Source organism: Choristoneura fumiferana, chromosome Z (assembly GCF_025370935.1).
Source record: "Choristoneura fumiferana chromosome Z, NRCan_CFum_1, whole genome shotgun sequence".
NCBI classification, from domain to species: Eukaryota; Metazoa; Arthropoda; class Insecta; order Lepidoptera; family Tortricidae; genus Choristoneura; species Choristoneura fumiferana.
Window position 1 is genome coordinate 12,469,525 of NC_133472.1, and position 27,452 is coordinate 12,496,976.

At 39.0% G+C, this 27,452-nt stretch overlaps 1 protein-coding gene across 1 annotated transcript in view; it reads left to right on the forward strand.

The window, feature by feature from the left end:
- The first annotated feature begins 5,088 nt into the window (after positions 1 to 5,088).
- Polr1B (RNA polymerase I subunit Rpl135) overlaps positions 5,089 to 27,452 on the forward strand; it is a 31,431-nt gene continuing 9,067 nt past the window's right edge. The window contains exons 1-14 of the mRNA XM_074087077.1: positions 5,089 to 5,315; positions 5,394 to 5,723; positions 8,004 to 8,096; positions 13,837 to 13,983; positions 14,120 to 14,292; positions 14,832 to 15,081; positions 15,415 to 15,570; positions 16,021 to 16,187; positions 19,272 to 19,419; positions 19,965 to 20,025; positions 20,440 to 20,639; positions 21,037 to 21,190; positions 21,545 to 21,635; positions 22,352 to 22,547. Coding sequence (XP_073943178.1) covers positions 5,229 to 5,315; positions 5,394 to 5,723; positions 8,004 to 8,096; positions 13,837 to 13,983; positions 14,120 to 14,292; positions 14,832 to 15,081; positions 15,415 to 15,570; positions 16,021 to 16,187; positions 19,272 to 19,419; positions 19,965 to 20,025; positions 20,440 to 20,639; positions 21,037 to 21,190; positions 21,545 to 21,635; positions 22,352 to 22,547 — 2,253 coding nt within the window. The 5' untranslated portion in view covers positions 5,089 to 5,228. The remainder of the gene's footprint in view (positions 5,316 to 5,393; positions 5,724 to 8,003; positions 8,097 to 13,836; positions 13,984 to 14,119; positions 14,293 to 14,831; positions 15,082 to 15,414; positions 15,571 to 16,020; positions 16,188 to 19,271; positions 19,420 to 19,964; positions 20,026 to 20,439; positions 20,640 to 21,036; positions 21,191 to 21,544; positions 21,636 to 22,351; positions 22,548 to 27,452) is intronic.

Below are 27,452 nucleotides of genomic sequence, written 5' to 3' on the forward strand. Positions count from 1 at the left end.
ACGCAAGTGCTTTTTCTGTGGCGGCCCTCTTCATGCTCGCAAAACCTGCCCGGCAGTTGATGTTGAATGCCATGCTTGTGGTAAGAAGGGTCATTTTTCGACTGTTTGTCGTAGCAAAGGTCAAAACAGCGCCGCCACCTCAAGTACTGATGATGGCTGTAAGCACTGCACCGCTTGCATAACAGCTGCTTCACCTACTTCACTTCAAAAAGCTATGGCTGAAGCTTACATCAAAGGTGTTCGTGCTGACGCTTTAATTGACACGGGAAGCAGCATAAGTTTCATAAACGAAGAATTCGCAAATCTGCTAAAGCTAAGAAAGCTTAACTGTCAACAAACAGTGACGATGGCTTCACTGTCTTTGACATCACAAGTAAATGGCCTCACCCGCCAAACTATTCGCATAGGGAAGTACTCTTACGAAAATATTGAACTCCTAATCGTAAAGGATTTGTGCGCTGACATGATTATCGGTCACGACATATTGAAACTGCACTCGACCCTGGAGTTTGAATTTGGTGGATCGAAGCAAGCGCTCAAAGTTTGCTCTGTAGCTGAAGCAACCGTACCTGCGGTGCCGTTGTTTCCGAACCTTACTCTAGACTGCAAGCCGATCGCCATAAGATCTCGCAAGTACTCATCTGAAGATCAACAGTTTATCACGTCCGAAGTAGAAAAATTGTTACGAGACGGTATAATCGAAGAGAGCCAATCGCCGTGGAGAGCGCAGGTCTTGATTACTAAGAACGCCAATCACAAGAAAAGAATGGTGATTGATTACTCGCAGACTATTAATCGATATACACAGTTAGACGCTTACCCTCTGCCAAATATAGAAGAAACTGTTACTAAGATCTCTAACTACAATATATTCAGTGCTATCGATCTTCAAAGTGCTTATCACCAAGTGCCGATACTTCCTCAGGAGAAAATCTACACTGCATTCGAAGCTGCAGGAAATCTTTACCAATTTACTAGAATTCCTTTCGGCGTCACAAACGGCGTATCTGCGTTCCAAAGAACTATCGACTGGGTGATCCGGAAAGAAGGATTAACAGGGACGTACGCCTACCTCGACGATATTACCGTTTGCGGTAAAACACAAGAAGATCATGATGCAAATCTCGAAAAGTCTCTCAATGCACTCAATAAGTACGGGCTTACAATAAATAAGGAGAAAAGTAAGTTCAGCCTCAAATCGATCAACATACTGGGATACTCTATTGACAACCACATTATCAAGCCTGATAACAATAGATTGCAACCTCTGCTCGACTTACCTCCGCCCAATGATATTGCATCACTCCGCAGAACTTTGGGAATGTTCGCACATTACTCCAAATGGATACCCAATTTTTCTGAGAGAATTCATGCTCTAGCTCACGCCTCGCAGTTTCCTTTAAGCGAAGAAGCGGTAAAAGCTTTTGAAATCTTGAAATCGATAATCGCCAAGTCTTCCGTAAATACTATTGATAACAACGTGGGTTTCACAGTCGAAACAGATGCCTCTGAACATTCGATCGCGGCTACTCTATCTCAAAACTCTAGGCCAGTTGCTTTCTATTCTAGAACATTAAATCACTGCGAACAAAAACACTCTGCCATAGAAAAAGAGGCCTACGCCATCGTTGAGTCTTTAAAAAAATGGCGACATTTCCTGATCGGAAAATCTTTCAATCTTATTACTGATCAAAGGTCTGTCAGTTTCATGTTCAATGCTAAGCTGCCAAGCAAGATAAAGAATGAGAAAATTCAGAGATGGCGACTTGAACTGGCTCCGTTCAAGTACGACATAATTTACAGGCCTGGGCGAGAAAACCACGTCGCTGATGCACTGTCCAGAGTCTCTGCTAGCATGAGTCTACAATCACGAAGTCTTAAACTAAAGGAGTTGCACAATCATCTCTGTCACCCCGGTGTGACAAGAATGCATCATTGGCTCAAAACTAAAAATCTGGTTTATACGATCGAAGAGATAAGGGCCATGACAAGCAATTGCCGAACTTGCGCAGAGATAAAGCCAAACTTTTTCAGAAATCAAGACCCGCTCCCTGAGCTTATAAAGGCCACTTCACCTTTTGAGCGTCTTAGTATAGATTTTAAGGGCCCGGTCCCAACAAATACCAAGAATCGGTTCATACTTACTGTCATCGACGAATATTCACGTTTTCCATTCGCCTTTCCATGTACTGATGTAAGTGCGAGGACTGTAACTATGCATCTGAATTCGCTTTTCATGATATTTGGTATGCCGGCGTATATACACTCCGACCGGGGATCGTCGTTTATGTCCTCAGAAGTTAAAGAATTTCTTCACTCACGAGGTATCGCTACGAGCCGCACTACCGCCTACAACCCCCAAGGGAATGGCCAGGTGGAAAAATTAAATTCAACACTATGGAAAACAGTTCAATTGGCTCTACGGACCCACAATTTGCCGAAGGAAGAGTGGGAGAAAGTCCTTCCATTCGCTCTACATTCCATACGCTCACTGCTGTGTACGGCAATTAATTGTTCACCACACGAGAGGATGTTCCGGCACAGCAGACGCTCTCCTAACGGAACCTCGATGCCTACATGGTTGACTGGAACAGGGCAGGTTCTTCTACGCCGCTGTGACCGAGCCAGCAAATATCAGCCCCTAGTGGAAGAAGTGGATCTGCTAGAAGCAAACGCAGATTATTCATATATTCGGCTCCCTGATGGCCGTGAAACAACCGTGTCAAATAGGCACCTAGCCCCGATTGGAGGTCAGGGAGAAATTATTGCCCAAGAAACAGAACCTGATTCTAATACGCGAGAATCCCCAATAATTACCCAAGATATCAGCCCCGAGCACCAATCTGTGTCTGGAAAAGACAGCTTTACACCTCCTCAAGATGTTGAACAGAAACAGTCTGAAGTGGCTCCACTGCCAGAGCCAGAAACGTTGAGGAGACCTGCCAGGGCTCGGAAACCGCCGCACTATCTCAAGGATTACAGCATGAGCGTGTGCTGTTCTGGTAACTGTGGAGGAATCTTCTCAGAGCCGCGGAGAATGATATAATATCGACTCTTTGCTGATTCAAAGAGTCCTTATGCACATCGCTGAACTCTATGTACTTTATATTATTACCACTATGAACTATGTCAAACTGTCAAGCTGTGTCATGTATAATTTCTAATTGAATAAAGCCTAGCTTTATGTAAAAGGTTTATTTCCGTATTATAACACATACAAATCACACAAACCCATCTATCACTACCACCACACTACACTGAAGCGTTTCGAACTCAACTAGAGCTCATCTTCAGAGCAACACAACCGTACACCATGCTACCAGATGTTAGACTGATCGGACTGACTAACATCTGGTAGCGTGGTGTACCTACGGTTGTGTTGCTCTGAAGATGAGCTCTGGTTGAGTTCGAAACGCGTCAGTGTAGTGTGGTGATGGTGATGGTTTGTGTGTGTTCGTTTAGGGGGTTCTAAAATCTAAACCGGTGGGTGGAAAATTTAAAAAAAAAATCAGGATGGTAGTACTTAAGTTTTTTTTTTATACGACTGGAAGGAAAACGAGCAAGTGGGTCTCCTGATGGTAAGAGATCACCACCGCCCATAAACATCTGCAACACCAGGGGTATTGCAGATACGTTGCCAACCTAGAGGCCTAAGATGGAATACCTCAAGTACCTCCTCGTATATCAAACTTACAACGAAAACTATAACGGTTAAGTTTTCTTGAAAATTGTTAGTAGTTTAAGAGTAAATAAGTATAAAATATACCTAAACATGGAATATTCCGTACAAAATACGAAATCCTTAGAAAAATATTACTTAATTTTTCGTAATGGCTACGGAACCCTGTCCGCCGCGCTCTTGACCGGATTTTCAATCTTCAAATGTAAAGGCGTAATAGAATTTACCTGTAAGTTTGTAAGAGTAACGTAATTCATAACTACTCGTAAGTACTATCACATCCGGGGACTTTATCACGCTAATAAAAAACGAGTAATAATTACCTCAACGTTTCAGCTACATTGCACCGTGTTTGTGACCGTGATCACGAGTAGACTCCAGTAGTAGCAGTAGTAGAAGTAGAGTTATAGTAATAGTTACGAGTGACAATCATGAAAGTTTAACGCATTATAGTTAGTCACGTAACTGACTGTCAGATAACGGATAGCCTAGGCCCCTGCCCTGGTTCTAAAGACTTGAATTTTTGCAGACGTATTCCTTAAGGCTCATAAAGAAGGAATTTTCGAAATTCACACGAAATTGAGAATAAGTAATGAAAGACTTATATTTTCGGCTAGCTTTTTTCCCACGAATTCGTCAGCCAAGAACTCGTTTAACGATATTCAGCGGGAACTATGCTATTTTGCGGGATACAAGCTACATATTGTAAAAAAAATGTTGCCCAATACACTGATATTTTTTTTAGTGTAAAACTATATCGTTTGGTTCCCACAACTTCATATAGACATAAAAAAGAAGACGAGAGATGATGAAATTAAATCATAGTTGGAAGGAAAAAAAACATCATTCAGTCTATAAAATACAATTTAAGAATGCCTTGTATCACTGCAAATTCATCATAAATTCTGTGGGCAAAATATGGTGTAAGTGCTCACAGTATTTGCTTCTTCGGACAAAGAACTTTTAACATACTAGTAACTTGGCTCGTTAGTTAAAAAACTCGTTACCAAGCCATAAACAAAAAAAACGGACTTGTCTCTGTCAGTCAGTCAACTGTCGGCTCGGCTACTACAAAACTCGAAACTCGAAGTTCGTGTCGTGCGGTCCCTTTGACACTTATACTATTTAATTCGAGAGCGAGAGAAACGGTACGACACGAACTTTGAGTTTAGAGTTTCGTAGTAGCCCTGCTGCTGTTTGTTAGAGGTAGGTTGTTGTTTCTTTAAAAAAATATGGCTCCGTCCATTGGAGGACAATTTTGCCAGTGTCTAGTAGTTGTTGTTTTGCCGTTGTACGGTAAAAAAATTCTAGAAAACGATATATGAGAGGTGATGGTGGATGAAAGATGACAGCGCGAATCTCTAGAGGTAGGTTAGAGGAGAGGTTTGTTAGTGACAAGTTAGTGACAGACAGTGAGTTAATCTGACTGACAGTTCAACTGACAGTTCGATTTGCACCACACGTGCGTGCACACTGCGTAGTGGTTATTTTATCACTGCTCGGGTAGTTATTTTAGTAAATTTGTCCACATGCAAGGTGTGAGGTGACTATGAATTCCAAGAAATTAAAGCAAAATCCGTCTTTGGCGTATACAAGCCACCCCGATTATCGAAAACCACCACAAATCGCTAACCCGGTAAGTTAACCTCCATGTGGATTTATAACAACATAGCAGCTCTAAGTTCATTGTCATTACTTATGATTTTTTTTACAGCACTTACAATGTCTCGGCGCCCCACACATAGACTCATTCAATTTCATGGCAACAGACGGCATTAAGGCAGCCATTGCCGATATAATCCCTGTTGAATTTGAGTTGCCGAATGGGCAGCGCATCAAAATTACCATAGATGAAGCTGCCTTTGCTAAACCTCTGGTACCTATGGACGTAGTTGGTGTCAAGAACCAAAAAGTTCTCCCAACAGAATGTAGACAAAGGGCAGCCACCTACAAAGGAGAATTCAAGGTTCGGATAACATTGAAAATTGATGGAAAGGAAATTACCACAGACAGATCTCTGGGACAGTTACCTGTGATGGTTAAGGTAAATTACTCATTTGTTCATCTTTATTTACTCACATAAGTACTAACATATTTGTTTGTAACAATTGATTGATTTAGGTATTACTTTGCAGAGGTCCATATCATATCAATTAAACACATTTTGCCTTGCTGCGATAGTGTGCCATGTGCGTAACATCTTCATCTGCATTACACATGACATACATAGGTACATTATCATGCAAAACACCACACAGAATGCCTAACAATAATGTGGGAGCAGAACTGTTAAGTAAATATGTTATGGTTTATTAATATCTAGCAAGTCACTGGTACAAAACAATTTTATCCTCCTAATGCCCAAGTCAAATTTTTGATGTATGAACATCAAACCTTATGTCATTTATGATAGAGTTTGAAGTTCAAATTACAATAAGTCCTTTATAGGACTCTGGGCGTTAGAAGGTTATAGGTCTTAAACAGTGCAAAATGCTAAAAGCTTGGCAACCATGTAGAATGCTAGATAATATTGTTTAAAATTAATACTGGTAACAGTGTCATTGAGTGAATGTTATTATTAGGTTGCCCAGTGAATGTTGTAGTCTTCTATATAAACTGTATTAATGTACCTCATCCTACAATCAAATAGGGGGATGTGTTTCAGATGTGGCAATGTGTTATAATCTAGTAATTGGATTTCCTGGTGCAACATGGGGTGAATAACCTCAAATATTATATTATTATAGATATGGCCCACTGTTCCACAACTTATATTGTTGAATAAGTTTCTGATTCTATTACATTATCACAATTTATAATATTAGTTTGTTTTCTTGTTTTGCACAATAAGTGGCCAGTAACATGAAGATAATAATGATACATTATACAACCTCTTGAAGTATTGATAAACCACATTTTATGTGATAGATAACACACATCACTACCTTACAATAAAACAAAACTTGGGTATGCTGGTCACATCCATATTACGTTTTCTACTTGGTATCCCAACATATTGCATCGAAAAATCTAATAACTGGTTATATCTTTTAGACTGGCCTACCTTTACTTTAGCTTCTTATGTTGTATTTACACGAAATTTTCTAAATTCGTATGGGGAATCCCAAAAATGACCATGTGGTCTTTATTTATGTTGCATAAAAACATTAATGGAAAATTTCATAACTTAGTACTAAAGATTTTCAGATTTTACCTGTGTAAATCCCAATCCTGTGAGAATATTGGGATAAATGTAGCATAGATATATTATCAGAGATCCTGGAATTCTTAATGTAATTGCTATCTGCAATTTTTAGGTTTTTAACTTGCATGGCTCTGCTATTTAGAAAAAATCACTAAAACTGAATATACAGTTTATGATCATTGTGATCACAAGCTTCAGTGCAATGTGCAATTTTTGATTAGAAGGTTTTTACAACATGGTACCATCAGCCTAAGAAGTGGTCTATCAATTTTTAAACAAGTCAAATGAATATGTTGCTAAAGTTCAACTTTCAAGTTGACATACAAGTCTTTTGGCATTATTGTTTTATGACATGCAAACGATTAACAACTAGGGTGGTAGACCACATATTTGACTGATCAGTTAAATATAAAAATAGATCTTTACTTTATACCATTATATGAGATGAATGGTTCTGCATAATATAATAAGTATAATTTGTATTCAAGGATTGATGCTGTTTCAAACCCATTTCCGGATGTAATGTTCATCACTGTTAAAGATTTCCTTGTACTTGCTTAGCGAATGCTGTTTACATTTTTGCATTGCCTTCGTATTATTAAATAAATTGCCTGGCTATTGTTAAATGTTATCCAATTTGTCTTGTGATAAACATAGCTTGGGAATTTCAGGGCACGAAAGATTTGCTAAAGAGTAGACATTAATAGATAGGTTATTCTGGCAAAACATCATATTATGCTTAATGAATAATTACCTCACTGCGAATTGTAAACTATACTAGTACTTTTTATTATTAATATCTTTTTGAACCTTTTTTGTTTATGGGCGGTGGTGATCTCTTACTATCAGGAGACCCACTTGCTTGTTTGCCAGCCAGTGGAATAAAAAAAATATCTTGCTGTAAATATCCATTTTAACCCACTGAATGATCTTTCTACATCTGCAGTTGTAATCTATAATATAATAAATAATATGTGGCTGGATTCTTAATTCATAATAGATATTGCATATTTGTATTGTTGTAATTATCGTAATTTATGTAACAACAGTGTCATACATAATATAAATTGTTATGAGTATGTATTGAGTGTAATAATAAATATATTTATTATTTTTTAGTCTAAGAACTGCCACCTGGCTGACCTCTCTCCAGAAGAACTTATCAAGCACAATGAACATGCAGATGAATGGGGAGGCTATTTTATTATCAAGGTAAGATCTATAGCTTCCTGAGTCCTTTAATGTTTTTTTGTGTAAGTTAACTATTAGTCAAAATACCACGCACAGGACTTATCACTCTAACACACATGAGTAATATTTACCTCGACGTTTCGGCAACATTACAGTGGCCGTGGTCACGAGTAGACTGCCACTGCCACTGTAATGTTGCCGAAACGTCGAGACGACGACGACGAGACTTTATGAAATGAAATTGCAATAAATTTATAACTTTCATCAACAAGACCAAGGTTAAAAATTCCAAGTACTATTTTTAATCATTGTTTTAGTACTGCAGACCAGTTCTAATCTTTGAACTTATCAGTTTTAACCAGTTCTAACTTATCTTTTATGTATTTTTTTAAATGGGCAAGCATCAGTGAGTTTACAAATAAAACATTATAAAAACATATGATGAGATATCGTCATTTCGGGAACGCTTTAGATAGTTATGATTGCTAGTTTGTAAATAAGGATAGTGATTTGTGTATAATAATAGATACATAGTTAAACTATGCTTTCAACCTATAACAATAATAAACATGTCAATTACCTTTGCAACTTTACAAAGGTAATGTTTTTTTTTTCATAATGTCAAAAAAATATAAATTTACGTGTTTTTATACTTATGGTTCCATAAAATGTAATATTTATTTATGTGATTAGATTATAAACATTTCATTTAGTAAAGAGAAAACAAAAAAATAATGTGTATATTTGCAATTAATCATAATCATAATAATCATAATCATAATCATAATCATAATCATTTATTCATTTGTCCAACATAGGTAACATTTAATTGGTCTTAAATTATGTTTTTTGAGTCTCACTATGTGGTGCCCCAGGGCATACAAATATTGCCTTATATTAAACCTATTTACTATTTTTTATAATTATTACATATTAAAAACAAAATCTATATATATATATATATATATCTATTTAAGTATATTCTAAAAATACGGTATTTGACAACTCCTGATTTTGCCATATCTTAATATTATTATGAGAATATAGATATACAGATAGTGTTTAGCGAAGAGAAAATTTAAATCGGTTGAAAATTGGAATTATAGTGATTTTTTGAAAAATCTATATACCTGTCTCTTTCTCAAACGCTTTTCTCTATGCAGCAAGTATGGCGGTACTGGCGTGTGACGTCACATGCCAGTATGTCTTTCTCTGTCTAATCTAGAATTTCAAACCTTTATAACTTTGTTATTTGTAAAGGTAGCTTAAAAATTGTTTTTCTATTTGATAACAGGCATTGTGTAGTTTTAATTTATAAAACATATACAAAGTAGTCAAATACCGTATTCCCTGATGGAGTAGTACGCATTTTCGGCCAAAAAAATATTTAGTTTTTTCTTAAATTCGTATATGTTGTCAATGTCATGCATAGCCCTCGGTAATCCTACTAATATTATAAATGTGAAAGTTTGTGAGTGAGTGAGTGAGTGAGTGAGTGAGTATGTTTGTTACTTTTTCACGCTTAAACGGCTGGACGGATTTGGATGAAATTTGGCGGAAAGTTAGTTTATAACCTGGATTAAAACATAGGATACTTTTTTTCCCGATATTCCCACGGGATAGGGATAAAATCTCGAAATAACAACCGCTAGGTTTAGAGTCATGAAATTTGGTATGTAGGTAGTTGGACGTCTGGAATAAAACATAGGTGACTTTTTGACACGATATTCCCACGGGATACCTAGGGGATAAAATCTTGAAATAACAACCGCTGGGCTTTGAGCCATGAAATTTAATATGTAGGTAGCTGGACCTCTGGAATAACACATAGGCTACTTTTAATTCCGATATTCCCACGGGATAGGGATAAAATCTCGAAATAACAACCGCTGGGTTTAGAGTCATGAAATTTGGTATGTAGGTAGTTGGATGTCTGAAATAACACATAGGCAACTTTTTGAATCGATATTCCCACGGGATACCTAGGGATAAAATCTTGAAATAACAACCGCTGGGCTTAGAGCCATGAAATTTAGTGTGTAGGTAGCTGAACCTCTGAAATAACACATAGGCTACTCTTTATTCCGATATTCCCACGGGATAGGGATAAAATCTCGAAATAACAACCGCTGGGTTTAGAGTCATGAAATTTGGTATGTAGGTAGTTGGATGTCTGAAATAACACATAGGCAACTTTTTGAATCGATATTCCCACGGGATACCTAGGGATAAAATCTTGAAATAACAACCGCTGGGCTTAGAGCCATGAAATTTAGTGTGTAGGTAGCTGAACCTCTGAAATAACACATAGGCTACTCTTTATTCCGATATTCCCACGGGATAGGGATAAAAACTCGAAATAATAACCGCTGGGCTTAAAGTCATGAAATTTGGTATGTAGGTAACTGGACATCTGGAATAACACTTAAGTGACTTTTTGACCCGATATTACTACGGGATAACTAGGGATAAAATCTCGAAATAACAACCGCTGGGCTTTGAGCCATGAAATTTAGTATGTAGGTAGCTGGACCTCTGGAATAACACATAGGCTACTTTTAATTCCGATATTCCCACGGGATAGGGATAAAATCTCGAAATAACAACCGCTGGGTTTAGAGTCATGAAATTTGGTATGTAGGTAGTTGGATGTCTGAAATAACACATAGGCAACTTTTTGAATCGATATTCCCACGGGATACCTAGGGATAAAATCTTGAAATAACAACCGCTGGGCTTAGAGCCATGAAATTTAGTGTGTAGGTAGCTGAACCTCTGAAATAACACATAGGCTACTCTTTATTCCGATATTCCCACGGGGATAGGGATAAATCTCGAAATAACAACCGCTGGGTTAGAGTCATGAAATTTGGTATGTAGGTAGTTGGATGTCTGAAATAACACATAGGCAACTTTTTGAATCGATATTCCCACGGATACCTAGGGATAAAATCTTGAAATAACAAACCGCTGGGCTTAGAGCCATGAAATTTAGTGTGTAGGTAGCTGAACCTCTGAAATAACACATAGGCTACTCTTTATTCGATATTCCCACGGGATAGGGATAAAAACTCGAAATAATAACCGCTGGGCTTAAAGTCATGAAATTTGGTATGTAGGTAACTGGACATCTGGAATAACACTTAAGTGACTTTTTGACCCGATATTACTACGGGATAACTAGGGATAAAATCTCGAAATAACAACCACTGGGCTTAGAGCCATGAAATTTGGTATGTAGGTAGCTGGACCTCTGGAATAACACATAGGCTACTATTTATTCCGATATTCCCACGGGATAGGGATAAAATCTCGAAATAATAACCGCTGGGCTTAGAGTCATGAAATTTGGTATGTAGGTAACTGGACATCTGGAATAACACTTAAGTGACTTTTTGACCCGATATTCCCACAGGATAACTAGGGATAAAATCTCGAAATAACAACCGGTGGGCTTAGAGGCATGAAATTTGGTATGTAGGTAGCCGGACGTCTGGAATAACACATACGCTACTTTTATCCCGATATTTCCACGGGATAGTTTTGTAACTAAGGGACCCCATACATCCGTGTATTATTGTTATTATTATTTTGAAATTTTTTCTTTAATTGTATACTTCCTGTAGTTTTTAAGTATTTTATTTGTACTTATTTTATTTTGAAAAAATGACTTTCTGCCAAGCTCCTTGCGGCGCATTCTTCTTGGCAATGATGGTCTTTCCGAAAGTGCTGGTATTTAAAAAAAATACGTGTAAAAGTGCCCATTGCGGCCTATTTACTGAATAAATGATATGAATTTGAATTTGGATAGGGAAAAATTTTGAAATTTTAGCACTGGGTCTTGAAGTCTTGAATTTTGTACAGTTATTCACAACACAACCTCAATGAAGACCACGATATAAATTTTGGAAATTTGCAGGGGAATTTTGTAAAATCCCGAAAATTTCAATTGCAACTACCAGACCGAATAGTTTACGCGTGCGAAGCCGCGGGTAAAAGCTAGTTTGTTATATATTTTGGGGGCCATTCCAAGCACGCTCTTCTTAAGTAAAGCTATTTTAGACTTCATGATGCAAAGTTTGTGTCGAAGGCGTACACTATTATAATTCATGAATAAATCCATATTAGTTCTCACAAATACACAGATTTCGTATATATGTACAGACATGGCAGTGTTAATATTTTGAGATTTTTAAAGTATGATTTGCATGAATCGGTTTTCCGCAAACCACACAATGACCTGATACATTTTTTTTTGCGCTTTGAAAGCCATGGCCCGCCCCGTAGCGTTTCCCCAAAATATAATGCCGTACCTTAATGTCGATGTTACATAGGCATGAAACGCAGTTAAAACTGTTGAAACATTTACTACTTTCCTGAGATTATACAATGCATATGAATATTTATTTAGTTTCTTACATACGATTTCAATTTGATTATTCCATGCTAACTTATTATCTACATTTAAGCCTAAAAATTTTGTCATGTCAGTTTCACAGATTGCTTGTCCTTTATATGCTATATTTAAATTAAACGAATTATTTAAATTGAACGGGCTGAAGTGTGGTTGTTGTGGCTTCGTGTAGAAGTGTTTCAAGGAGCCCTGGCGGCTGTGGAGCTGGTTGGCCTGCCCAGCGTGGTTTACTGTCGGTGGCGCTGGGACGTCGAGCACGAGGCGGCGTCCTAGAGTGGCCCACAGTGGCCTGCAGCCAGGTTTGGCAGCTTCGGAGCCGAGGTATAGGAGTTACCTTTTATTTAGATTATACAGATAGTTAAGTAATCACAAATCACTGGCCAATTGCATTCACGACCCTTAGTTTTCATAAGGAAGTAGGATTTAAATTATACACAGTGTTTGTATGGTTGATGGGAGCGGGATAATTGTGAGTATCCTTACAAATAAACATCTTGTTGCACCAAAACCTTGGTTTAATTCCTCACCTGCAGCGACCCGCTACCCTGTGTAGAAATTTCATTACAAATTTCAATTTCATTACAATTTGTAATGAAATTTCTACACAGGGTAGCGGGTCGCTGCAGGTGAGGAATTAAACCAAGGTTTTGGTGCAACAAGATGTTTATTTGTAAGGATACTCACAATTATCCCGCTCCCATCAACCATACAAACACTGTGTATAATTTAAATCCTACTTCCTTATGAAAACTAAGGGTCGTGAATGCAATTGGCCAGTGATTTGTGATTACTTAACTATCTGTATAATCTAAATAAAGGTAACTCCTATACCTCGGCTCCGAAGCTGCCAAACCTGGCTGCAGGCCACTGTGGGCCACTCTAGGACGCCGCCTCGTGCTCGACGTCCCAGCGCCACCGACAGTAAACCACGCTGGGCAGGCCAACCAGCTCCACAGCCGCCAGGGCTCCTTGAAACACTTCTACACGAAGCCACAACAACCACACTTCAAGCTGTATGGCGAATCATTGATTTAATAAGAATATGAATGATTAATAAACATCAATCAACTTTTAGTAGCATTAAAAACAAATAAATTCAATGAATTAGTTAAAAGTCGTCTACAATAATTTACCACCTTGGTTATTATGATCTTGTAATAAAACTTGCCCTCTTGTTCTGAGAGAAGGCCTGTGCCCAGCAGTGGGACGTATATAGGCTGGGATGATGATGATGAATAAAACTTGGGAGTACCTAATGGCTTGGATTTCGATTATGATTTTGTATTAATTATTTACCTACTATTATACCTATGCTACGTTTTCTCTAACTGTCTTAATTCTGTACAGGGGCACGAGCGACTCGCACGCATGCTTCTTGTTACAAGGAGAAATTACCCTGTGGCCATAAAGCGCTCAGGTTGGAAAATGAGGGGAAACCTTTTCTCGGACTATGGTGTGATGGTTCGTTGCGTCAAATTCGATCAAACTGCAACCGTAAGTATACTGAACTATTAACCTCTTATATATAATTTTGTTTCTTTTTTGTCTAATCATTACAAGTGCAAAGAAAATATTGACTACAAAAGTTTCGGAATTCAAAGACGTGTATTTATTAAAATTGTATTTTCAGAACAATGTCCTCCATTTCCTACAAAATGGTACCTGCAAGTTGATGTTCTCTTACCAAAAAGTGATGTACTATGCACCATTGATCCTGATCATAAAATGTTTAGTGGACTGGACTGATCTCGCCATCTACAAGGCACTGATTCACGGGAAGAAACAAGACTTGTATTATGTTAAGTAAGTAATGCTGCATGTCTATGATTTAATGTCATTTATGGAACAGTTTGGCGGCCGAGGTTTTTCCAACTCACTACGATATGGTTACCTTCAAAAGCAAGTGTACCATTTCTCGCAAAGCCCGGCAACGCATCTGCAGTGATGGTACTGCGGATGTCTATGGGCGACGGTAATCATTTAAAATTACCGCGCGGGAAATAAGCGTGGCGCGTATTCTGTGTGCCCTCTTTCACGTTAGCTCGAATATTGCAATTTACAATCGGCACCGCCTCCGCCGTCAGTGTGTTTCTAGCTTCACTTCATTAATTTCTGGAACTTGTTTCACTGTCATTACTTAGACTTAGGTACAGCTTGCGGCTGCACAAAAGTACAAAATAAGGCATAACTAGAGGGGAACTGAATGACGCGCGGGGTAGTAGGCTACGCGTTCCAAGCGCAAACGCTGGTTGACGGCGCGACTGTCACATGCGCAGAATACATATATCGGTCAACGCTATAATTCTGTATCGCGGGCTGTACCAAGCTTTACTGTTTCACAGTTGCATTCAAAACATGCTTCGCGAACTTCACGAGGAGGGGTTGCATACGCGGGAGGAATGCCGCTTGTACCTCGGACGCATGTTCAGGGAGCGGCTGACGGCCCTGCCGCCCTGGAGGAGCGATGACGAGGCCGCGGACTTCCTCCTTCGGCGCTGTCTCCTCATACACCTGAAGGAGCCCATGGACAAGTTCAACGCGCTCGTCTACATGACGCATAAGCTGTATGACGTTGTCCAGAATAAGTGCAAGGTTGGTCGGTGTGTACATTAAACCAAGTTTAGACTTGCAAGAAAAATCGTGCAAGTTGCATTACATTGCGGCGCTCGATTTACCACTACAAACTTGTAGGCTTTACGGCCTCGCAATGTAGTAGTAGGACTTTTCTTGCAAGTCTTAACTCGAACTCGGCTTTAGATTTCTACATGCTTTTACATTTTTTAGCCACAATAAAAACCTTAGCTGGCTTATGCAATTTGGCGACATCGCGCGGTTTGGTCCGTGTATATATATTTGGGCCGTAAAATATAAATTAAGTATGCTCCTCGTGCCTAGGGTGGTTTAACGGTTATCTCTGGTTTCCAGGTGGAAGGTGCCGACGCGGTGATGGTACAAGAGTTACAGTTGGGCGGCCATCTATACCTTCAAGTGTTGAAGGAGCGGCTCGAAGCGCTGCTCATTTCCGTTAAGTACAACATTATCAAGAAAGCGCAACAGAGCAAACAGCTCAATATGAACTTGGTAAGTAATTGAAAATCGCTTGTAAAGAATAATTCTGAAAACGTGTACAGTCACCCCAGCACAGCAATAATATCCCACACAAATCCTACTGGGTCTAAAAAATTTAAAGTTAAAAATTACATTTTGATCAATAACATATTCTAGCCACCAAGACATCAACTGGTGAGAGACGTTAATATTAATAACCATTAGGGCACAATGCTTGGTGACACTAGATTATTCACAGTAGTTATTTACGAGTAGCAGTACAAAAATGGGAATTATTTGTATAGGGTGGGAAAATAAGAATTTATTTTTAAAATTTTACTCTATGAAATATAAAAAATATTCAGTATTTTTATTAATATATGTATAGTATTCGAGACCAGCAAATAAACATGGAAAAAAATATGAACAGAAAGGAACTACTGCGAGTAATCCGTAACATTTGATGTACTTATTTATCTTCAGAGAGAATTACAAATGCTGCTCCGAGCGGCCGGCACTCTTGAGCAGAGGATGGAGACGTTCCTGGCGACAGGCAACGCGCCGTCCAACCACGTGTCGCTGCCGCAGTACAAAGGCCTCACCATCGTCGCAGAAAACATCAACAGGATGAGATACATGTCGCATTTCAAGTGAGTTACATGATCTAGAACAGTATCATAGACTCTTTTTATTTTATTTCAGGGACCATCTTAGGGCCAACCGTAAATAGCGTCACATCAATTTTGATAAATTTTTGACCCTCGTTCCTCTATCGTCACATAATAAATAAATACTTTGAAATTAATAATTCAAAGTATATTTTTATTTGGTGTATAAAGTCTTGCGCCTTAATTTTAAACTGTTTTTTTTTACATTTAATAGTAGTTATTGTCGTCGCATGGAAGTAGGCAATTGCTAGCTGAGTACGAGTTTTATATCTATAATATAAAAGTCAACCGCCAGAACGGAAAAAAACGAGACAGAGCAGGATGGCACTCTACAACACCATTTTGACACGTTTCTCCCAAACAACGCATTATTTCGCTGGAATTTTAAAGCAATTCGATTCTTTGGCCTTAGGAATCGCGAAAAACTTGAGAAAATATGATATTGGGTGTGTAAATTTTGTATATTAAGCAAAATAATAATGTTGCAGATGTTTATGGGCGATGGTGATCTCTTACCATCAGGAGACCCACTTGCTCGTTTGCCATCCAGTCAAATAAAAAAAAAAAAATAAAATCACAAGTTCGAATTTCGAGCAAAAACGAGCGATCTATTATCTATGCCAGTGTTGACATTCAGGGAAAAATAAATCTATTCATTATCCTGCATTGCAGTCTGTAAAGCTCTTTAACCCATTCATTGCCGCGCGCCAGATTACGTACTTTGCTGCGATGTTGACGCTTCTGCAGAACAGACGTCCATCGGCGTGAGCGGCATCCAGGGAAAGCTAAATTAGACGCTCATGGGCGTTTTCGGCACTCCAGTTGCAGATTTGTAGATATGCATAAGAAACAGTGTTCGTAAACCTTTTGTGATTTTTTATTATCACGGTTTTTGTACAGAAGTAATGAATAATGTATTTTGTCGGAAAAGATCGTATTTAGGAATCTTGATACGATAAAAAAACATTATTCACTAGATCTATAAGCAGTTGACTGACTATCCTACTAATCCTACTTATCCTACTAATAATTATAAACGTGAAAGTTTGTGAGTGAGCGAGTGAGTATGTTTGTTACTTCTTCACGCTGGAACGGCTGGACGGATTTGGATGAAACTTGGCAAAATAGTACATTACTGCAGAGGCCATGAAGTAAGGGATTGATGGACGAGTTCGGGTAGACAAAACGAGTCCAGCAATCCCTGTTCTGGCCGAGGCTTGTATAGTGCTTTTCTCAAACAATGTGAGGAAATATTTCATCCATCCATCCATCCATCCATCCATCCATCCATCGCATCGCTTCGCTTCGCTTCGCATCGCATCGCATCGCTTCGCATCGCATCGCTACGCATCGCATCGCATCGCATCGCTTCGCATCGCATCGCTTCGCATCGCATCGCATCGCTTCGCATTCGCATCGCTTCGCATCGCATCGCATTGCATCGCTTCGCATCGCATCGTATCGCATCGCAGTATCGCAAATGCTTATAGAGTAGTGGTGGTTGGCTGTTCGTAATTTATTTTTTCCTTTCAGTTTAATGTTAGTAAGCAAATTTAAAAAGTTAGAGCAGCGGACAATAATGGATTTGCATACATACTTCATGGCCTAGGCCAAGAAGTTATGTAGGGAGGTGGTAGGGAGCCATAAATGAGAAACTTCATGTCTCCATTTCGTGACATTAACGCATACATTTCCGAGCATGTTTGAGAAAAGTTAATTTATAACCTGGATTAAAACATAGGATACTTTAAATCCCGATATTCTCACGGGGTAGGGATAAAATCTTGAAATAACAACGGCTTAGAGTCATGAAATTTGGAATGTAGATAACTGGACATCTGAAATAACACATGCTACTTCTTAACCTTATATTGCCACGGGATAGGGATAAAATCTCGAAATAATAACCGCTGGGCATAGATTCATGCAATTTGGTACGTATATAGCTGGACATTTGGAATAACACATAGGCTACTTTTTATCCCGATATTCCCACGGGATAGGTATAAAATCTCGAAATAACAACCGCGAGGTTTAGAGTCATGAAATTTGAAATAGTTGTTATAATATAACGTCAATGAAAACCACGATGTAATTTTAGGGAATTCCCACGAAAATTTAATATAATCCCGGAATTTCAATTCAACTGCTGTAACTAAAGATTTACGCGTGCGAAGCCGCGGGTAAACGCTAGTTATATTATAATTATAAATGCGAAAGTTTGTGTGTGTGTATGTATGTTTGTTACTTCTTCACGCCAAAATGGCTGGACGGATTTGGATGAAATTTGGTACGAAGATAGCTGTACATCTGGAATAACACATAGGCTACGTTTTATTGCGTTATTCTCTCGGGATAGGAATAAAATCTGGAAATAACAACCGCTGGGCTTAGAGTCATGAAATTTGGTATGTAGATAGAGGCTACTTTTTATCCCGATATTCCCACGGGATAAGAATAAAATCTAGAAATAACAACCGCTGGACTTAGAGTCGTAAAATTTGGTATGTAGATAGCTGGATGTCTGAAATAACTTAGGCTACTTTTATTCTAATATTCCCACGGGATAGTTGTTCTTAACACAGCACCTCAATGAAGATTACGGTATAAATTTTGGGATTTCCCACGGGAATCTTGTTAAATCCCGGAATTTCAATTGTAACTACCAGATCGAATAGTTTACGCGTGCGAAGCCGCGGGTAAACTAGTATATAATATTGTTAAACCGAAGAGCTTGCTAGTCCCTTAAATTAACTCAACTCTACTCATCCACGAATTGCTTTTTCCCGGCCTCGGCAGCAATGTACTATTATATGTATGCGACATTTTGGTCGAGCTAACGAACCTGTAATCTTATTTTACTTTTTAATTTTTCGCTGACCATAAACTATGTACTTCCTCTACTGATATGTGAAAAATAATGTTAACTTTTATAGTAATTCTTGAGAAAAATCCATTTTTGTTTGTAAATAACTTATCATCTATTGTTAGTTACACGATGACGTATTACATACTTTCTTGAGAAAATTGCGTTATTGACCATAAGTTTCCGCTTCGCGTGTGCAGAGCGATCCATCGAGGCTCGTTCTTTATGGAGATGCGGACGACGGAGGCGCGGCAGCTGCTGCCGGACGCGTGGGGCTTCGTCTGCCCTGTGCACACGCCGGACGGCGCGCCCTGCGGCCTGCTCAACCACCTCACCATGTCCGCTCAGGTAACAACGTGAAACATGCTAAAGCGGAAAACACACAAGACGGCAGTAAGTGGCCCTATTTACGTGGGTGTATATGAACAACATCACACCGGCGGCGTGTGCGGGGCGGGTCGTGCGTCGGCTCCATGGTGATTCGTAAACAGGCCCGCTGTACTCCCTATCCGACCCGCTCCAGACCCGTTGCAGTCCGGTGACTGTGAGTGTTTTACGCTAAACAGTTTTGTGGCGCCGTAACAACTTGTTTCCCATTGTGATGCGGAATACGTAGGATTCAATCAACAGATTTGACTTGGTGGCAATGGGACCTAATTGTAAGTATTCCCATTTCTTGAAAAAAAAACCCTTCTGCTTAATTAAGGCCTCATTAAGACAGTGCGAGAAATATTGTGCTTGTTTCTTTACATTAAAAGGTTTTATGTGAATATTTTTGAGCACTATTTCGTTTGCAATATAAGGACTACCAATTTCTGAACTCTACCTTTTAAGTTCTTGTATCCGGCATTTATCTTAATTATATATAATAGTTTTTATGTTTATTTTTATAGGTGACGCAAAATCCTGACCTTAAGCAGGTGGAACAACTGCCCTATGTACTAGTAAGATGTGGTAAGTCAAAACAATTTTTGGTTGATATTTATACTCACCAGCATTTTCCGTGCATTTATGTCTTCAAACTGACGATCATAATAGTTGTCAGTACTACGGTGACGGAGATATGATACGATAGATTGTGGATCTACTCCTAGACGTTAATTTATGCATGCGGTATGCGGTAATAGGTAATTTTGTATGTAGACTGGACCAAATTTTCTGCCTTTGAGTATATTTTAGACTTTGTGTACAAGATAGTGAAAACACACAGTAGATTTTGCTCCTCGTACCTGTTGCACAGTGTACCTAAGCAAAGTCATCCGCATTATCTATTAGCGTCCACGCGGCCAATAACCCACAACATGGCAAGTTTTTTTATGTGCCGTGCATGTTTAATGAGCAATTTAATAAATTGACTGCGTTTTTCAGGAATGGCGCCTATAAGCGCGGTGACTCGCATGCCGATCACCGTTGACGAATACCTATACCCGGTCTTCATAGACGGGCGCCTGGTCGGCTACTTTGACGAAGACACGGTGCAGAAGTCCACTGCTTACCTCAGATCATTGAAGATTAAAGGCGAAGAAGTGCCCATTAGCACTGAAATCGTCGTCATACCTAAACAACAGGTAATAGTGTATTTTAAAGTAGACCACTTATTTAAATTGTAATCTAACTTTCAATCGGAAATCTTCAGCTTTGACACCTATATCGACAATTATAAAAAATATCGGCTTATACTCGTAGGACACAAAATTTTCCCTTAGAGCAATATTGGTATGACAAAGGAGATGCGTATGGTACAGTCAAAGCCTTTAATTCATAAGCCACCATAGAACCATTTCTAAATCGTAATGACTTTTCCTTTGAAAAAGTCCTTGACCGTTTGTGCTGTATGAAGTGCTTTTTTATTATAGTTGGGCAAAGGTTTCGTTTCTTAATTCCGCGACTGCCAGTCTTGCGCAATTTAAGGCCAGTTCTTTACATTTTATGTATCCAAGTACTGGAAAGTTAATATAATTTCAGATCTGTGGCCAATACCCGGGCGTGTTTCTGTTCACGACGGAAGCGCGCATGATGCGGCCGGTCATCAATCTCTCGACTGGCCAGTTGGAACTCATCGGGACCATGGAACAGTTGTATTTGGACATCGCTGTCACTCAGCAAGAGATATACAAAGGTAATAAAATAATAATTCTTTATTTCCAAAATAGGTTTGCGTTTTATCACTGTAGCGACTCCTAGCGTCATATAGGGAGCAAATATAGAAACTCCAAATCCTACGTGCGCGCCGTCAAAGTTTCTCAATTCGGACGCTTCTTCCTTCGGACTTAGCCTAGCCTCTTCCTACCAACACACACCACCACCCTCCACCACATTACGCCTGTGTAAGTGAAGATTTATTGTGTTCTAAACTGGAGCACGCTTGCCTATAAATTGGCCGTAGGTATATCAGAATATTCCACTGTACTAAGATGTGTGGTTTTTGAATAGGTACCCAAATGCATATTTCATTTTATTTCGTTTAATGCAGGCAAGACTACGCATTTGGAACTATCGAAATCGGCGTTCATGAGCAACCTAGCTCAGTTGGTGCCGATGCCAGATTGCAATCAATCACCCCGGTAAGCTTACATCACTATACCTAACAGATTCAACACCCGTGTTTGATGACTGCTATATTCACCTACTCCGCGGACCGGGAGACGAGCTGTCGGTAGGCCTCCAACAAGATGGAGCGACGACTTGGTTAAGATCGCGGGATCGCGGTGGATGCGGAAAGCACAAGACCGGTCTGAGTGGAGAGCCTTGGGGGAGGCCTATGTCCAGCAGTGGACGTCTTTCGGCTGACATGATGATGATGATGATGATGATATTCACCTACTAGCCGACTCATCGCTGGGTTTTTTTTGGGATGGTTAGTCTTGGCCAAAGAGACAAGGTCCTTGCTTTGCTTTTATTTACTTGTTTTTAGGTTTTTTTATATGAGGTGCTTTATAGAAGACGGAGGCGTGTGCAGTCGTGAAAAATCCGAAGTTGAAATGAAAACCATAATATACTTAAGTCTATAGTCCCTTGAAGCTGTGAAACATCAAATTTCTAAGTTAACGTAAAAAAAGATACGGTCGTTTATGCCGCAAAAACGTATCTAATATTTCGATACTCTCAAAGGAATCAAAATTAAGAGGATATTTTCCGTTGACCTAGAACTATGAAATTTGGACTGGATATTCATAAATACCTACAAATGTGTACGATGCCCTCGGTGCGCGAGTACGACTCGCGTTTGGCCGATTTTTTTTGCTTTGATATGTATTTTACTAGTCATTTTGTCCCACAGTAACATGTATCAGTGTCAGATGGGCAAGCAGACCATGGGCACGCCGATTCACACGTGGATGACGAACGCCGAGACGAAACTGTACCGGCTGCAGACTCCCGGCACTCCGCTGTTCAGGCCCACACACTACGACAACATCGGCCTGGACGACTATCCGTGCGGCACTAATGCCATAGTTGCTGTTATATCTTACACGGTAATACCTTCAATCTGATTAATTCATTACTATTTTTAAGGTTTAGGTTGCCAGGCAGATATTGCTCTCAAGTGAGACTGTCTATTGCCTGCTTTGAAATTTTCTCTGTAGGTACTTTTTATGTTGTTTAAAAATGATTGCATAGTTTTGTATTGTTAGAAATTGTTGTGTTCCGTATAAGTAAAGGGGCTATTATAATTTACCCTCTCTGGTGGTAATGCTGGTGTAGCCGGTAGTCTATACGGTCCTCCTCCATGTTTGATGCATTGTGGGCACTTCTGGATCACTTTTTGCATCTGGGGTTTTCCTTATGGAATCAAGTATTTTTGTCTGATGAAGTTCGATGTATGTGACGCTCCTACGTGATAATTCCGTTCATGGGTCTCCTTTATAATTTCATTTGTGAATTCGCAAATTTTTGGGAGTAGAATTGGGTATTTCATGTCATAGCTCCAAGTCGTATTTGATATACGACCACGACATCTGAGGAGTCCGTCCACGTCTAAAAAGAGGTCAAAATTTCTTGATAAGAGGGTTTTCTTTCCACTGAGCTCATCTGGAAAGTGTTGTGCCACGACCGACGAGATAGGTGTACATTATAGGCGTATAATTAAGTTGAAAATAGATTAAATGGTCTAATGGTGATTTTCCACCGGCGAGGCGAGTCGAGAATTGAAATTTGTATGCATTCTCGCGCGCCCGCCGCGAGCCGCCGGGGGTGCCGCCATGCAAATTTAAATTCTCGTCTCGCCTCGTCTCGCCTCGTCTCGTCTCGCCTCGCCGGTGAAAGATCACCGTGGGACAGTGAAGCGCGTAAAGACGTCCTCCTCTGGTTTTCATTAAAGTTGTACGCCTGTAGCTACGCAAATTCTTCCGTCTGCGCAAGTGCTATATGGATATACAAAAAAAAATGGCTGACTGGTAGACCATTCACCGTCTAAACTACTGAAGCTGGACACTAGAAATTTGGTAAACTATACTACTTAGTGGTGAATGGTGCGGTAAAAAGAGATTTTACGAAATTCCGAAGGGTTAACGAACTAGCTTACTTTTCTCCTTACACGGGGGCGAAGCTAGTTATACTTAACTAAATACCTTACCTCGCTGCACCTACTTATTTTTTTACCCAAAAAGCCCTGAGTATATCATATTAATTTTTACATGATACCTTAACTCGTTTCTGCCATAATATTCTCGACTGACTGACTCAAACGGACAACGAAATGATCATATAAGGTCTATTTGGTCCTCTTGTGGTACAGAACCCTAAAAACTCAACTATGTACAGGGTTACGACATGGAAGACGCGATGATAATCAACAAGTCGGCGTACGAGCGGGGCTTCGGCGCCGGCACAGTATACAAGTCTGATTTCATCGAACTGAAGCACGCCACGTCTTACTTCTGCCGGGACAGCAAGCCGGATCTGGCACGGTACATCGACGACGACGGCCTGCCGGCTGTCGGCGCAAGAGTGCCCGAAGAACTACTGGTAAATTGTCCCGACTAATAGTACATTTAATCCTTTTCCAGGCCCCGCGAACTTAAATACGCTACCACATAATGAATCAGTACCTGGGCGACCAAGCTTTGCTCGGGCTAAAACTCGATAATAAGCATTTTCCAAGAGAAAAGACCAAGCTAGATCGATTTGTCATCCCCTCCTGTCAAAATCTCCACATACCAAATTTTATCGAAATCGTTGGACTCGTTTCCGAGATTCTGATTATACATATACTAGAATTGCTCGATTAAAGGTATTAGATACTTTTGTATTGTTCACCTATAAGGGATTAACAACGAATAATATTTGTGACAGCTTCAATTGACTTTTTACCATATTTACATTTCAGCAAGTCTAATATTTGACCAACGGGACCCTATTACTGAGACTCCGCTGTCTGTCTGTCTGTCCGTATGTCCATCTGTCACAGGGTTCTATCTATTAAGCCGTAAAAGTTAGACACTTTAAATTTTCACAGATTATGTATTACTGTGGCCGCTGTAACAACAACTACTAAAAATAAAGTAAAGTTACAAATTAAAGGGGTCGTCATACAAGAAACGTGTTTTTTTTTTTAGCGTTTTTGGTTGCTAGCCGTTATTAGCCGCTAAGCGCTGCTAAGGCGATCGAGTCGCCTAGCAACGGGTACCTTTATCGTTTGAATATTACCTTTAAGTTTGCGATTTTAATGAGGTTTTATAAAAAGCTTCGATAATATAATACAGTGACTGTCTGCAGATTATCTGGTTTATTCGTTTTTGTGCAAAATTAATACAGAAATTTATGAGCCACAAACCTCAATGAAGCCAACTTTGATAAAGCGCTCGCCAAATCCACACCGTATTAATCACTATGTTTACCTATTGTTTTTTACACTAAAAAAATCATACTAAGTATTTTACACTATTTACAAGGTTTATAATACAGTTTAAAATTTATTCACACTAGTCGAGCTTCTTATTATTTAATTACACCATACGAAGTCCGCTGAATTTCCCGCGAATGAACCAAGCTGAAAGCTATTTTTTTTCTGCCGCGGCGCATGGCAAGAGTCTAAAGCGCTATTCAGCCTCCGACAGGGCGACAGCCAAAGAGGATGAGAATTTAAAATTGTTCTCGTGCTTACATTTTGGTGATATGTTTCTATTAACTTGTAATGTAATGTAACTAGTTATGTTTGTTCGGGTGAAATTAACATTTCAACTTAAATTTGAACTGTATATCTTCAACAAATTGAGCTGAAATTTTGCATGCATGTATAAATCCAATTATTATGAGCTGATCTGATGATGAAGTTAGATGTTGGCCATAGGAACTCTGTAATAAAACGACACGACCGCATCGATTTTGGTCTCATTTGATTCGTCTTGACGACTACCTACTTTGATAACCAGGGGCAAAAAGTACCGCCAGCAAAAAAGCTTGTATTAGATTTTTTTTACAAAAATTATTACTGAACTATTTGTTTTTAAAACATTGTACGGAGGCGCGGAAACCTTCATGCGCGAGTCGCTCGCACTCGCACTTGACCGATTTTTATATTTATTGTCGACAGTTGTTAAGCGATATAACTTGTAAATTACCACCGCAAATTTTAACTCCAATTAGTAAGCCAATTAAATAGTGCCTGACTAATCCATCATTTTCAGCGTCTTGCGAATATTAAATAGCGTGAAAGTGCGTACATGTGTACGAGATAAAAAATTATATGTTACTTTTTTAACAGTTACTTTGACGGTGAGAAGAGTCAGTATGTTGTCTCTCGCTTCCACGGCAAAGAAGAGGTGTTTGTTGACAGCGTGAGACTCTGCGGTGATTTCAATTCAAAGGCACCGAGGAAAGCCTGTATCATGCTCAGAATACAGGTAAACAAACTGCATAATAATAATAATAATATATTTTTAATTTTGGAATCAATCCGTAGGTTATGGTATGCACCAATGAAATGTTATCCTTTTTGGACCACTATTTTTGCAGTAACCCTTTTTAATAGTTAACCATGTTATAGACTGCCGGAGAAAAAACAATAGATAAATTATGAAATATATATATTTACGCTGCATAATTTATCAAATTATTTAATTTGGGATCGAAAAATCAATTTTAAGCAATCATCCTCAGCTAATAACGTTTCACGTGACGCCTGCCACTTTTATCCGTTTCGCCGAATTGCTCTTAAACCGTGAACGCACTACCGTTGAAAACTCGTAGAAAAACCGAAATGGTGAAACTATAATTTTCAAGAATATTCATTTTGCAGAAATCTGGATATGTTACAATTTCTGTTAATCTCTTAATAAATTAATAATGCTGTTATAACATGACATTCCAAAGGACAATCTGCTGAAGAGTTTATTCCATTATTAGTGAACCATGTTAATTTTTTATTAAAATCTAAGCATTGGTTGCAATTAGCACAAGGTCGAAGCCACACCATAATCTCATTTGGTAAGAATAATCTACGAATGTACTGTATGAGGTACAAACTGATATGAATAAAGAACTTTTTCTACTCCTATACTGTAATCTGTGATTTACTTAATCACGAACAGTAATATAACAGCATACATAAAAAGATTCTGGAAAAGTCTATATTGCCTATTCCCCATAACAGCACTGTATCGTCATGTTGCTAAAACGATACTGCAAACTGCAACCACTTACTTTTTTTTCTTAATTCGTACGTTCGGACAGGCTAAGGTGCAGCCAGTTATATATTTTATATGGTTTTTATACAGAATAAAAACTTTCCGATCATAATCCATAGCCTGCCAACGCTGCCAACATAAGTAACGCGTATTTTTAACATCGTCACAGGCAAGTAAACGTGAATCAAAAACAAAATTTAACTTAGACAAATTTTGTCATTTTCATATTTGTCACTTGTTTATTGTTGTTTACCTTCTCTTTGCGTTTGCCATACTTTTTACTAAAGTATGAAACGTTTAAAGTTTACTATTTCTCTAATTTTGTATTGTAATTTATAAGTATCCAGTCGAAGAAAAAGTATTGTATGCAACGTTGTATAAGTAAGTAAAAAAAAGCTCGTGGCGTATTTTTCTTACGATGTTCGCTAAGCTCACATCGTAACTCACGCCACTCACCTTTTTTGAACCCTGTTATACAACTGTTGCATAAAATACTATTAAATAATGTAAATAATTCCCAATATTAGAAAACTGAGGACTTGTCTTTGTCGGATGAACTGCATCTGTTAGAATAAGCTAAGATCCAAAGGTTAGAGTCCCGCAAGTAGATACCCGAAGGTAGAGTACAGTAAGTCTTATGTCCTTATGAGGCATGAATTACCTTTTGCAGATTACGTCCTCAAACATAGATTACTTGGTTAATCGCAGCATTAAACTGTCGTAGGCTCACTTAGGTGTACTTAAAGCCTCATT